The sequence below is a fragment of the Aquarana catesbeiana genome, linkage group LG07, assembly GCF_042186555.1.
Source record: "Aquarana catesbeiana isolate 2022-GZ linkage group LG07, ASM4218655v1, whole genome shotgun sequence".
Classification (NCBI taxonomy): Eukaryota; Metazoa; Chordata; class Amphibia; order Anura; family Ranidae; genus Aquarana; species Aquarana catesbeiana.
This window is the reverse complement of record NC_133330.1, coordinates 156,376,371-156,390,849: the sequence shown is the minus strand read 5'-3', so window position 1 is coordinate 156,390,849 and position 14,479 is coordinate 156,376,371. Positions and strand designations below refer to the sequence as shown.

The 14,479-nt window shown below is 41.8% G+C and overlaps 1 protein-coding gene across 2 annotated transcripts in view; it reads right to left on the bottom strand.

Moving 5' to 3' along the window:
• ST13 (ST13 Hsp70 interacting protein) overlaps positions 1–14,479 on the bottom strand; it is a 288,022-nt gene that overhangs the window by 202,207 nt on the left and 71,336 nt on the right. For both annotated transcript variants that reach the window (XM_073592758.1, XM_073592759.1), the window contains exon 5: positions 14,370–14,436. In XM_073592758.1, the coding sequence (XP_073448859.1) occupies positions 14,370–14,436 (67 nt within the window). The remainder of the gene's footprint in view (positions 1–14,369; positions 14,437–14,479) is intronic.

Sequence of the window (14,479 nt, the reverse complement as noted above, 5' to 3'; positions counted from 1 at the left end):
CGTAGTGTGCGTCAAGTTAATGAGTTTCTTAATTTGTGCTGTGGTAAGATTATGACCTAGTTCTCCTTCCCATTCTCTAATAAAGTATGGCACCGTTTGGTTTTGTGTTGCGAGAATCAATCTATACATCTGTGACATCAAGTGTCTTTCAATGGGTATGTTTACACACATGGATTCAAAAGCAGTAAGAGAACCCACTGGTCTCATCCCGGGTTTCAGTCCTTTGAAAAAAGCACCCCAACTGATGGCATCTCCACTCCTCCATAGGTATCCTCCCCATTTTCGATGTCAAATCTCGCAGGGGGGTTAATGTTCCCTGAGGGGCAAATTTGCCGCATGTTGTATCCCCATCCCTCCCCCAAGCTCCAAAAAATCCCACCTCCTCCCCTGGAGGAAACCATGGGTATCCCTCCAATGGGGTCAGAGGGGATATCCGAGGAGTGTAGTCTCCTGATTGATTTAATTTATCCCAAATTAAGAGTGTGCTCTTTGTTAATGGTGACGTCCATTTTGAGAGACCCCTGTCTGTACTCGGAATCCACGGGATTCCGGCCAGCTTCCTGCCTGCCATTATCTGCTCTAAGGGGACCCATATTTTCTTTGTGGAGTCGTGGCACCAGTTCAGGATCCGCACTAAAGACATTGCTCTATAATATAAAGCTACATCTGGTAGTCCCATTCCTCCTTCCAATTTGCCTCTACACAAAATATCATACGCCAATCTGGGATGTTTATCACTCCATACAAATGCTATGAAGGCCTTTCCTAAGGTTTTTAAAAAACTTTGTGGGACTGTAATTGGCACTGTGTGGAAAAGATAAATTATTTTGGGTAGTACACTCATCTTTATGACGCTGACCCTTCCAAACCACGTTAATAACCGGCTCCTCCATTTCTGCAGGTCCCCTATTACCCCCTTCATTAAGGAACCATAGTTTAAATCATACAGTAGTTTAGGATCTGCTGTGATATGTATTCCCAAATACGCCAATGAATTTTTGTTCCAAATAAAGGCATAAGAATTTTGCAAAATCGTTTTCATCCCTAAGGGGACATGACTAGGTAACAGTACAGACTTTTCAAACTTTATTTTGAAGTTAGATAAATCTCCAAACTTAGAAACTTCTGCCATCAAACCTGGCAGTGATGTCTGTAGTGATGAACGAAGAATAATAAGTCATCGGCATATGCTGAGACTTTATATTCAACTGATCCAACCTGTACCCCCTGAATTTCAATATTTCCCCTCACTTTGCAAAGAAATGGTTCTAATATCATAGCGAACAACAGCGGGGATAATGGACACCCTTGTCTTGTGCCATTACATATTTGGAAATAATCCGACAGTGTGCCATTTACTTTAACTCTCGCTCTCGCATATAATGCTGCAACCCAGCCCATCATGCGTTCCCCCAGACCCATCCCCCTTAGCACCTCTGTCATGAATCCCCAGTTCACCCTGTCAAACGCCTTTTCACCATCCATTGACAGTATCACTCTTGGGGTCTTGTCAGGGCCGTGTTGCATCCAATGAAGGGTGTGTAATGCCCGAATGGTATTATGTCTGGCCTCATGACCCTTCATAAAGCCCGTCTGATCAGAGTGAACTAGCTTCAATATATGGTCCTGTAACCGAAGAGCCAAAATTTTTGCTAAAACCTTAGTGTCCGAGTTTAACAAGGAGATGGGTCTGTAGTTCGCGCACTGCTGGGTATCTTTCCCTGGTTTAGGAAGTATCGTTATGTATGCCAATAAGGCCTCTGGAGGTAATGGATTGGAGGCATTAATTGAATTAAAGTAGCTACATAAGGGGCCTCCCAATCTGGTAATAAATTTCTTATAATATGAATTGGTAAGCCCATCTGGTCCTGGGCTATTGGTCTATCTATTTCTTCAATTACCGTGGGCAGCAGCGAGGGCAGCGCTGAGTCTTCTATATACTCTCAAATTTTGTAATTTACGCTGTTCTCCCGTCGCACTCGGCGAAACAGTATGATTATTATATAAAGCCTTACAAAATTTGTGAAATTCTGCCGCAATGGCTTGAGATTCCACTATCTTTTTATCTTGCTGTTTTTTAAGCTGTCTAGCAAGTAGCCGACCACATTTATTGCCCTGCTCATAAAACCGATGCGCATAGTATCTATGCTTGTTTTTAGCTTTGCAGTCTAGGCATTGTGCTAAGTTGTGTCTCAAGTCCTCCAATTGTTGGGAATCTGCTGGGTCCAAGTGTCTTTTATGTTTAATTTCTAATTCATTAATCTCTTTCAATAAATCTACTATTCCTTTTTGTTTCTCTTTTTTAATCCTTGACCTGTGTGTTCCCCCCTAATCACAGATTTGGGGGCTTCCCAAACAGCCTGCTCAGAAACTTCTCCAGGCATATTTGTTTCAAAATATGTTTTTATCTTACAAGATAAAGCCTCCACCACTTTATTATCGTCCAGTAAAGATTCATTCAACCGCCAAGTTCGTTCTAGGAGGCCTGCAGAAATTGGAAGGAAAGTCATGGTAATCGGGGCATGGTCTGAAATCGTTATTGGCTCTATAGTAAAAGAGCGGGTCCTTTCAAGATAGAACTGGTCCACCAAAAAAATATCTAGGCGAGAATAAGTATTGTGTATTTCGGAATAATAACTATAATCCCTTTTCCCATAATGTGTTACACGCCATCCATCCACCAAGTGAAAGGAACGTAAGAGCTGTTTTAGATGCTTCAACCCTTTTTAAAGATATGGGAGTTTTGCCCGTTGACTTATCTATCTTTGAATCTAGGGTAAGGTTAAAATCCCCCCCCCCCAGCATCAAAAGGCCCTCCCTAAATTTCTCCAACAGCTTCAGAGTCTTTACAAGGAAATTCCGGTATTTGGCGCATATATTGAAGCAAATGTATAGCAGAAGCCGTGTAGTCTTCCCTTTACAAACAGAAAGCGACCCTTTGGGTCTATTTGTGAGGCTATTACAACCATTGGACATGTCTTTCTAAAGGATATTGTTACCCCCCTGGCTCTCGCAAACGGGGATGGTGCATGAAACCACTGGTTAAACAAGTCCACGGGCACGTATGGAATGGAATCCTTCACGAAGTGCGTCTCCTGCAAGAAAACCATGTCACCCCTAAGGTGGCGTAGTTCCTGCTAGAGACGACCCTTTTTTTGTGGTGAACATAAACCTCTCACGTTATATGATATCACCTTTATTGGGGCTGCCATATCTGATAATGCTGCTGCCCAATATATTCATCCAGTAGCTGGTGTGTCTCTTCGCTCCCAGCAGGTGTCCCCTGGGGATAAAAAAAAAAGAAAACAAAAAAAAGGGGGAAGAATTCCAAAAAGAGAAGTAAACACCCCCCCACCCACCCCACACACCATCCTACCCTCCCCACCCCCCCCACCCACCCCAAATTCCACTTTAAGGAATATGTACTAAACGATAAAGAACTCTGAGAGGGGGTGTCCCCCCCCCCAGACCTCTCCAACTTCCTGCTACACCGTAGGATATAAAGTCCCTTATATCTGACCTGGTGAACTGGGCTACCCACACCAAAATTCCCATGCATATTCCCACGCATTAGTATATATCCCTCCCCCCCGGGCATCATAATATATTCTCCTTTATTTATAGCTGCATCTGGCTATTTGTCCCCTCTATAGAGACCTTCCCTATCATCCCTCTTACTCATATACACTATACGGGGTAATCCCCCCCCCCCCCCCCCCCCACCAAAAATGCGGGGAGAAAGGGGGAGAAGGAGCAGAGAAGAGAAAAAAAAACAACCCACATATTCATATGTTATTCACCTTGACAAACACCTCCATTCTGAAAATAATATCATATTCCCACCCCGTCACCGCCCTCCATTGCTTATCCTCTTAAACACCAGACATCATGTCTTTTTAAACACTGGGGGGACTCAGGGTATTTTTATCCTCCATCTTAACAATTCTCTTCTTATGTCAGATTAGATTACTAAAAAATATATGTATACATTTATATGGGATCCACCAGATCTCTGTTGTTCTATATGCAATAGGTATATCATGAAGTCACATATGTTCCAAAGGATGTATACATGAGCCCATGTACACACACAAAACACTCGTTAACCGCGTTACTCGCAGTCCGAGGTTCCACTGTACGATACTTAAAAATCTCCATAGGTGACACTTTAAAAATTTTTACAGGTTAGCAATTTAGAGCTACAAAGGAGGTCTAGCGCTAGAAATATTGCTCTTCAAGGTGATACATCACAGGAGTGGTGCAAACACCGTTTACATATGCGAGTGCGCCCTACGGAGGCGTTCGCATTTGAAGATGAGAATGGGGAGATGAAGGTTTGTACCATTTTTACACGGTCCCTTTACATTTTTTTTCCTTTTTCTTCTCAAATATATTTTTATTAACATGTTCCAAATACAAAGGAAAGGAAAGCAATAAACATTAGTTTACACAAGTATTCAATATTATCCAATGTTATATTCAATAGTTCCGTCAAATAATAATGAATTAAAAGATAACGAAGAATAATGAGGAATATATCCAACCGTTAATTGTTAAAGAGTTACCCCTAGTAAGCTCCTGCCACGTCATACACTATAGGTAAGAGTCGATAGCCACAATCAGTCCGGCACATCCAAATGGGTGCAAACCAAGTTGGATATAAAATTGATAAAAAAACAAAAAAAAAACAAAAAAATCGTTTTTTTTTTTTTCTTTAAAATCGATTTTTTGGATTTTTATCAAAATTTTAATATAATGCTTTTGGGGGAAAAAAAAAATCTATCTAAAAGATAGTTTTCCATTTAACCACTTGAGCCCCGGACCATTATGCTGCCTAAGGACCAGAGGTCTTTTTCCAATTTGGCACTGCGTCGCTTTAACTGCTAATTGCGCGGTCATGCAATGCTGTACCCAAACGAAATTTGCGTCCTTTTCTTCCCACAAATAGAGCTTTCTTTTGATGGTATTTGATCACCTCTGCGGTTTTTTTTGTGCTATAAACGGAAAAAGACCGAAAATTTTGAAAAAAAAATGATATTTTCTACTTTTTGTTATAAAAAAAAATCCAATAAACTCAATTTTAGTCATACATTTAGGCCAAAATGTATTCGGCCACATGTCTTTGGTAAAAAAAACGTCAATAAGCGTATATTTATTGGTTTGCGCAAAAGTTATAGCGTCTACAAACTAGGGTACATTTTCTGTAATTTACACAGCTTTTAGTTTATGACTGCCTATGTCATTTCTTGAGGTGCTAAAATGGCAGGGCAGTACAAACCCCCCCCCCAAATGACCCCATTTTGGAAAGTAGACACCCAAAGGAAATTGCTGAGAGGCATGTTGAACCCATTGAATATTTATTTTTTTTTGTCTCAAGTGATTGAATAATGACAAAAAAAAAAAATAAAAAAAAATTTACAAAAAGTTGTCACTAAATGATATATTGCTCACACAGGCCATGGGCATATGTGGAATTGCACCCCAAAATACATTTAGCTGCTTCTCCTGAGTATGGGGATACCACATGTGTGGGACTTTTTGGGAGCCTAGCCGTGCACGGGACCCCGAAAACCAATCACCGCTTTCAGGATTTCTAAGGGTGAAAATTTTTGATTTCACTCTTTACTGCCTATCACAGTTTCGGAGGCCATGGAATGCCCAGGTGGCACAAACCCCCCCCAAATGACCCCATTTTGGAAAGTAGACACCCCAAGCTATTTGCTGAGAGGCATGGTGAGTATTTTGCAGCTCTCATTTGTTTTTGAAAATGAAGAAAGACAAGAAAAAACATTTTTTTTTTTCTTTTTTCAATTTTCAAAACTTTGTGACAAAAAGTGAGGTCTGCAAAATACTCACTATACCTCTCAGCAAATAGCTTTGGGTGTCTACTTTCCAAAATGGGGTCATTTGGGGGGGGTTTTGTGCCACCTGGGCATTCCATGGCCTCCGAAACTGTGATAGGCAGTGAAGAGTGAAATCAAAAATTCACGCCCTTAGAAAGCCTGAAGGCGGTGCTTGGTTTTCGGGGTCCTGTGCGCGGCTAGGCTCCCAAAAAGTCTCACACATGTGGTATCACCGTACTCAGGAGAAGCAGCAGAATGTATTTTGGGGTGTAATTTCACATATTCCCATGGCATGTTTGAGCAATATATCATTTAGTGACAATTTTGTGCAAAAAAAAAAAAAAATTATTGTCTCTTTCCCGCAACTTGTGTCGCAATATAAAATATTCCATGGACTCGACATGCCTCTCAGCAAATAGCTTGGGGTGTCTACTTTCCAAAATGGGGTCATTTGGGGGGGTTTTGAACTGTCCTGGCATTTTATGCACAACATTTAGAAGCTTATGTCACACATCACCCACTCTTCCACTTGAAGACAAAGCCCTTTCTGACACTTATTGTTTACTTGAAAATGTTATTTTTTTTTGCAAGAAAATTACTTTGAACCCCCAAACATTATATATTTTTTTAAAGCAAATGCCCTACAGATTAAAATGGTGGGTGTTTCATTTTTTTTTTTTCACACAGTATTTGCGCAGCGATTTTTCAAACGCATTTTTTGGGGAAAAAAACACACTTTTTAAAATTTTAATGCACTAAAACACACTATATTGCCCAAATGTTTGATGAAATAAAAAAGATGATCTTAGGCCGAGTACATGGATACCAAACATGACATGCTTTACAATTGCGCACAAACGTGCAGTGGCAACAAAATAAATACATTTTTAAAAGACTTTACAGGTTACCACTTTAGATTTACAGAGGAGGTCTACTGCAAAAATTACTGCCCTCGATCTGACCTTCGCGGTGATACCTCACATGCATGGTGCAATTGCTGTTTACGTTTGACGACAGACCGCCGCTTGCGTTCGCCTTAGCGCGAGAGCAGGGGGCGACAGGGGTGCTTTTTTTTTTTTTTGTTTTCTTTATTATTTTTTTGCTTTTTTATCTTATTTTTAAACTGTTCCTTTCATTTTTTTTTTTTTTTAATCATTTTTATTGTTATCTCGGGGAATGTAAATATCCCCTATGATAGCAATAGGTAGTGACAGGTACTCTTTTTTGAAAAAATTGGGGTCTATTAGACCCTAGATCTCTCCTCTGCCCTCAAAGCATCTGACCACACCAAGATCGGTGTGATAAAATGCTTCCCCAATTTCCCAATGGCGCTATTTACATCCGGCAAAATCTAAGTCATAAAATGCACGTAGCTTCCGGTTTCTTAGGCCATAGAGATGTTTGGAGCCACTCTGGTCTCTGATTAGCTCTATGGTCAGCTGGCTGAATCACCGGCTGCATTCTCAGGTTCCCTGTTGAGACAGGAGAGCCAGAGAAAAACACTGAAGACGGTGGGGGCATTTCCTCCCACGGCTTGTAAAAGCAGTCTAGAGGCTAATTAGCCGCTAGGATTGCTTTTACATGAAAGCCGACCGCTGGCTGAAAAGAATGATACCAAGATGATACCTAAACCTGCAGGCATCATTCTGGTGTAACCACTCAAAGTCGTGAATGGCGTACCTGAAGACAAAAAAATGGTTAACAATAAAGCACAGTAAACGGTAAAGTATAAAAAATTGCATACCTGAAAAGCAAACATGATAAAACATAACAACAATAAAACATTGCAGAATAGAATACAGTAAAAAAGAGCAGAACAATAGAGAGAGAGAATAGAGAGAGAGAGAGAGAGAGAACAATAAAACGACAACTATTTTTTTTTAATTTGATATATTTTTTTTTTTTACACTTTTTTTGTAACTAACTTTTATAACTGCAACCGGTTAAAGGTTCGGGTCTCTCAAAATGCGATGGCATCTTGGGAGACCCTGTGAAAGTGTGCCTAGTCTGTGCAATGCTGTACCCTACACTAATACTCAACTAGTGCATGGTAGCGTTCAAAACATTCACCAATGCAAAAACCAGGATTGTCAGGACAGGAGGGACAATAATAGCGGGTGTCACGCCTATATCCGCGCTTGCTGCAGACACGACATCTTTTTTGGGGGGTTCGTTGGGTAGGGGTACTCGGGAGGACATAAAGAAAATGCCTCTCATGCAGCCGACTGCACTTGGTTGGGGATGTGAATGGGGGAAGTACGGGCGCTGCAGAAGTGGTGGGTTCCCAATTAGGATTGGCGAATGCAGCAGAAAGGGCATTATGGGCACGACGAGCCTGTGTTTGTCTTTTTGGTGGCAGCGGGACACTACTTGTGCTTGCCACCTCACCAGCTTGAACTGCACTTATGGGACTCGCCACGTCACCAAGTGTTACTGCAGTGCTGGTTTGACTACGACCGGGGTGTACTAGGCCACTGGTGCTTGCCAGTTCACCAAAACGCTACAAAAAAAAAACTGTTAGCGATCGCAGGGATCAGGCCTGACTCTGCGAACGCTGCAGTTATGTGTTTAGTGTTTTGTAAGTGACAGTGATCGATCGATACTGCACTTGGGTGGGCTGGGCCGGGCGGAGGGGCAAAACGCAGGTGCTAGCAGGTATCTGGGCTGATCCCACTAACACTGCGTTTTTGGGAACCCTAAACTGCTGGGGACGCTAGTATAGATCCGATCGGATCAGATATTGATCCGTTCAGATACTATACCACTAAGGGAGTTGTACGGTGCGTGCGTGGGTGTTAGCGCTACTGGCGCTAACCTGACGCTGCCTGGGGCTGGTGCTTGCTTGCCAGTTCACCAAAATGCTACCAAAAAAACTGTTAGCGATCGCAGGGATCAGGCCTGACTCTGCGAACGCTGCATGTGTTTAGTGTTTTGTAAGTGACAGTGATCGATCGATACTGCACTTGGGTGGGCTGGGCCGGGCGGAGGGGCAAAACGCAGGTGCTAGCAGGTATCTGGGCTGATCCCGCTAACACTGCGTTTTTGGGAACCCTAAACTGCTGGGGACGCCAGTATAGATATGATCAGATATTGATCCGATCAGATACTATACCACTAAGGGAGGCATATGCTGCGTGCGTGGGTGTTAGCGGTACTGGCGCTAATCTGACGCTGCCTGGGGCGACGCATATCACCGCCGGGCGATCAGGGGGCTAAACCTTTATTCGGTAATAAACGGCGGGTGCCCTGACACTATAAAAAATAAACGAACTAACCAGCGTCACCTGTAACGGTTATACGGTGATCAGTGGTGAAAGGGTTAACTAGGGGGCCATCAAGGGGTTAAAACATTTATTAGGTAGTATATGGGGGTCCCTGACGCTATAAAACGCTGACGGCGAACCTAAATATTTACGTCCCTAACTAGCGTCAACAGCGACACTAATACAGCGATCAGAAAAATGATCGCTTAGTGACACTGGTGACGGGGGGTGATCAAGGGGTTAAAACTTTATTAGGGGGGGTTAGGGGGGTATCCTAAACCTACAGGGGGCTAACCCTAACTGTCCCAACACTGTAACTGTCACAAACTGACACCAATGCAGTAATCAGAAAAAAAAAAAAAAAAAAAAAAAAACTGCTTGGTGTCAGTTTGTGACAGGGGGGGGGGGGGGGGGGAAATCGGGATGTTTTGTGTGCCTGGCATGTTCTACTGTGTGTGTTTGTGTTTTACACTCACATAGATGTCTTCTCTCCTCGGCGCCGGAACGGAAAATACTGAGCCAAGGAGAGATGACATAATTTCCTTTGCTGCTGTTTAGCATACAGCAGCAAAGGAAGATTCTCATTGGCCGGCGGCGATCGCGAGGGGGGGGCCACGAACGGATGGCCTCCCCCTCACCTCCGATCGCCGGGGGACAAAACAGGACCGCCTCGGGCACCGGGGGGGGGGGGGGGGGGGGGGTCCGATCGGACCCCCCGCCCGCGGGAGGCAAATCACGTATATGTACGTGATTTTGCCTGCCCGTGCCGCCTTGCCAACGTACATCGGCATGAGGCGGTCCTTAAGTGGTTAAGATACATTAATAATTTAGTTTATTCAGCATGAAATGGAGCTTAGTTATGTAGCATGAGGGTGTATATTCTGCAATATTAACATTTTTGGTAAACTCATTCAATGAATTCAAGCTGAGATAACATGCACTGCATTGATGCAGTGCATGTTATACCAGTAACCATGAGATAAACCAGCGATAAGTTCAGGATTATTCCTTTAACCCATTGTTTTGCAAATCAATGTACACTCCAAACTGTATGATTGAATCGGTTCTGATATCACCACTATGCAGTACAAATGCATGTTGATATTTGATATTTTGTTAGTAATATTGGCACATTGTTTAGTATTAATAATTTTTTAAATAGCTTTTGGTAGCACCTACGTCATTGCACAGAAATAATTACCCACTGAGGACATCTAGTGGGCTGTAATGTTTTTGCACATGCTGAGGACATTTTTTGCAGCAAGTAGTTTATATGCATGTTCATATGTGATATTTGATGGTCACTAAGTAATATTGGCACATTGCACATTTTTTAATATTTGTCATATTAGCACGCTACATAGGATAGATATTCTATTTTTGCATATTTCAGCCGTGGTATCATACACAGAAGTTATCGCAATCCACTTTTATATTGATACTCTACCATTTTTGTGTACGCGTACATGATTGCAGCAAACTAGTATATTTTTAGTTTTGTGCCGGTAGCACATCTGGTCAAATTACATGACATAAAATATTGCAGCAATTGACATTTTATTCCCTAGGGTCTCTGCTAAAATATATATTTGGGGGTTCCAAGTAATTTTCTAGCAAAAAATATTGATTTTAACTTAAGAAACAAGTGTCAGAAAAAGATTTAGAATTGAAGTGGTTAAACTTCCTGCATTTACACGTTGTTTAAAAACTTGGTAGGCTGCCTGGATTTTTTTTTTCACACAAGTTTATCCCTTTGATCTAAGGCATCATTCTCACGAGGCAGATCCGCTGCCTCGGAGTCCGCCAGCTCAGCAGATCTTTCCGTTGATCTCCGCTAGAGCCGGCGTATGACAGGTCCCTCTCTGCTCACTGAGCAGGGAGGGGCCTGTTGAGCGCCGCTGCTTCCTATGGAGAGATCGGACGAAAACAGACAGCATGTCCGTTTTCATCAGATCTCACCCGATCCGATCCGATAGGGACGGATGCGAACATAGGGGCATCTGTCTGCTTTTAGCGTATCGGACCGGGTCGGATGTCAGCGGACACGTCACCGCTGACATCCGTCGCTCCATAGACTAGCATGGAGCGCCCGTTCAGGTCCGCTGTCAAAACTGACAGGAGGACCTGAACGGTCCGACAGTGTGAAAGGAGCCTTAGAAGGAAGACTTAATTACAATGTCTTATGTTAAAAACTTGGCACACTGCCTAGATGTTTTCTTTTAACAGCTGAGTGAGCAGATAAGTCTCTCCACTTGTTATATGAAAGAATCGGCAAATTCTGCAATAGAGATCATCAGGGGGGTTGAATCGAGATCACAATTTTTTAACGATTAATTGTGCAGCTCTAGGCAGCACCTGTTAGCGGGCATCCACTCACCTGCTGCCGCCACATCCCTCACCTTGTTATGTCACTGCCGCATCACCAGTCGTCCCATTAAACTGAATGGGACTGTCGGTGAGTCAATAACGGGTCAGAGGAGGAGCCGCTGTGGGACAGAGATGACAGTTGCTCTTTAAAAATTATGATTTAAATCGAGTTGATTTAAATCAAGCCTTTTTACTAGTGATTGAAATCAAGTTTATTTAAATCAAATCCACCCTGATCAGTTTAACATGTTCAGGCAATTTCTAATTAAAAATCCCTGATCAATCTATCACTTTCAAAGCAAAGCAAAATGTGGCATTGCTGTGAGTCTGCCACCAAGAAGTGCAATCTCGAAAAAGATTCAAATTTTCAAGGAGCCCTTTAAAGAAGGAGCATCCTTGACAAAGAATCAAGAAAAAAATTTGACATCTTAAATTACAGTACAAAAGGTACATTATAAAACAACATTCGTAGGGTCAGAACTAGGGCCGAAACAACGAATCGATTAATCGACAACTAATCGATTGTGAAAATAGTAATCGATTAATTGGCCAGTAACCTAATGGGGTTAAAAAAAAAATAAAATTAGCCCTTTATAGTACAAAGAGCAAATCGCTACTGTAAGTATTACTTCCACTGTTCCACAGTAAAAAAAAAAAAAAAACCTTCACAACAGCGATTATTTGCTCTTTTTGTACTATAAAAAGGGCTAATATTAGTTTGTTTTTTTTAACCCCATTAGGTTACTAAACGTCTTAGGTCCGGTTCACACCTATACGTTTTTTGGTGCTTTTTGCAGAAACACTACAGTTCATTTAACATGGTTTCCTATGGGACACGTTCACTTCTATGCTTTTTTCAGCTGCTGTGTATTTGGAACGGGTCAAGGACTTTTTTCAACACAGAATGGTGCTTTTTTGGTTCAATTTACTTCAATGGAGAAGCTTCAGAAAAGCATGTAATGTGTTTTTGCAGCAATTTGTGTTTTTTAATCTGCCAACAACAAATTGGCCAAAAAAGAAATGTAAAAACGCAAATCGCCGCAAAATCATGTGCGCAAAAATCAAACACAGCAAAAAGAACTGCAAAAACAGATCAAAAGGTGTGCACCAAGCCTTATGCTGGGCCTGGCTACATGGATCAATTTTCAGAAGAGAATATTCATACAAAAAATCTTTGTACATTTGCTGAATGAAAGAATGTTGTTTGAAATTTCCACTTGCTTTTAACATTCAATTTTAAAATGAATGTAATTTCTGAAGGAAAACCAAATACACTGTCTGAAAATTCCTTTGACCAAGAAATTTTCTATTATTTCTAAATTTTCCCATCACTGTGGTTGAAAACAAATGTTGATTTGACCACACTAACGATTAGCAAATCGAACGAAGTTCTTAAAACAACATTTTTTTTGAAGGCAGACATTGTTTTTGTATGGCCAGCCCTCTAATAGTATATACAGTATATCTCCTTTGTTTGTTATTCTCAGAGTGCATTAGAGATTTTTCTCCCTAACCAAATAGTTGATTATTTATATTTACCGCTGCATATAGATATTTAAGAATAAGTTGCCTTTTTTAACCTTAACTAAATTACCGTATTTATCGGCATATAACACGCACTTTTTTCCCCTGAAAATCAAATTGTGTGTGATCGGAGCGATTGCCGCCGACATACACAGCCGTGTGTAAATTTAAATATGGCGCCGAGACTGCAGGGACTCGGCGGAGCCGAGATACACATACCCGAGAGTCCTCGGTTTTTCTCGGCGCTGCTTACAGTCCCACCCATAGGGCGGGACTGTAAGCGGCGCCGAGAAAAGCCAAGGACTCTCGGGTATGTGTATCTCGGCTCCGCCGAGTCCCTGCAGTCTCGGCGCCATATTTAAATTTACACACGGCTGTGTATGTCGGCAGGGATCGCGGCGAGCACTGGGGCAAGCCTGCACTGGGGCAAAGCTGCACTGACAAGGCTGCAATGGACACTGGGGCAAGGCTGCACTGACAATTCTGTACTGGGGCAAAGCTGCACTGACAAGGCTGCAATAGACACTGGAGCAAGGCTGCACTGACACTGAAAAGGCTGCAGATGGACACCGATAACGCTGCATTGATGGGCATTTTAATGCAAGTTTTTCTTCCTTAAACTTTACTCCTAAAAGTTTTTTTTCCTTAAAATTCCCTCCTAAACTTGAGGTGCATGTTATACACCGATAAATACGGTATACACCACACTTTAAGGTTATTAACTGATTAATCGAAACAATAAATCGGCCAACTAATCGATTATGAAAATAATCGTTAGTTGCAGCCCTAGTCAGAACCATTTTCTACCCCTTCTATCTAGAGCAGTGTTTCTCAACTCCAGTCCTCAAGGCGCTCCAACAGGTCATGTTTTCAGGATTTCCCTCAGATGAAACAGCTGAGGTAATTACTAAGGCAGTGAAACAGATCAATTCACTTGTGCAAAATAATGGAAATCCTGAAAACATGACCTGTTGGGGCGCCTTGAGGACTGGAATTGAGAAACACTGATCTAGATTATAATTGTACCAGTCTGTCCTAAAATCTTTTAATTCTACAGTGTGGTTCTAGCATGCATGCCAAAGATACCAGAGCTCACTGGAATGCCTACCATTTCTGCATTTTGGGTAGTGCTTTGCAGAATTTAGAGGATTTGGGGAGGGAAGCTGTATGGCACCAGGCATGCCACACAGTGAGAACCTAATATAATTGAAGTGATAGGTAAGTATGAACTCAAATAAAAAAGAGCTTGTGGAATCAAGCAACAAAAAAAAAAAAAAAAAAAAAAAAGAATTGTCCAAAAATACACTACTGGTTAAAGTTTATGAGCAGAGCAACACATAACTAATTGCAAAAACCTAGCTCAAACACTTACCATCTCCCAGAGCATCAATAGCTTCTACTTTTTTTTCATTTGCCTTATCCATCATTTCCTCTGTGACCTGAATTATAACAGGATAATAAAACAAAATGAATTTTTGTTTA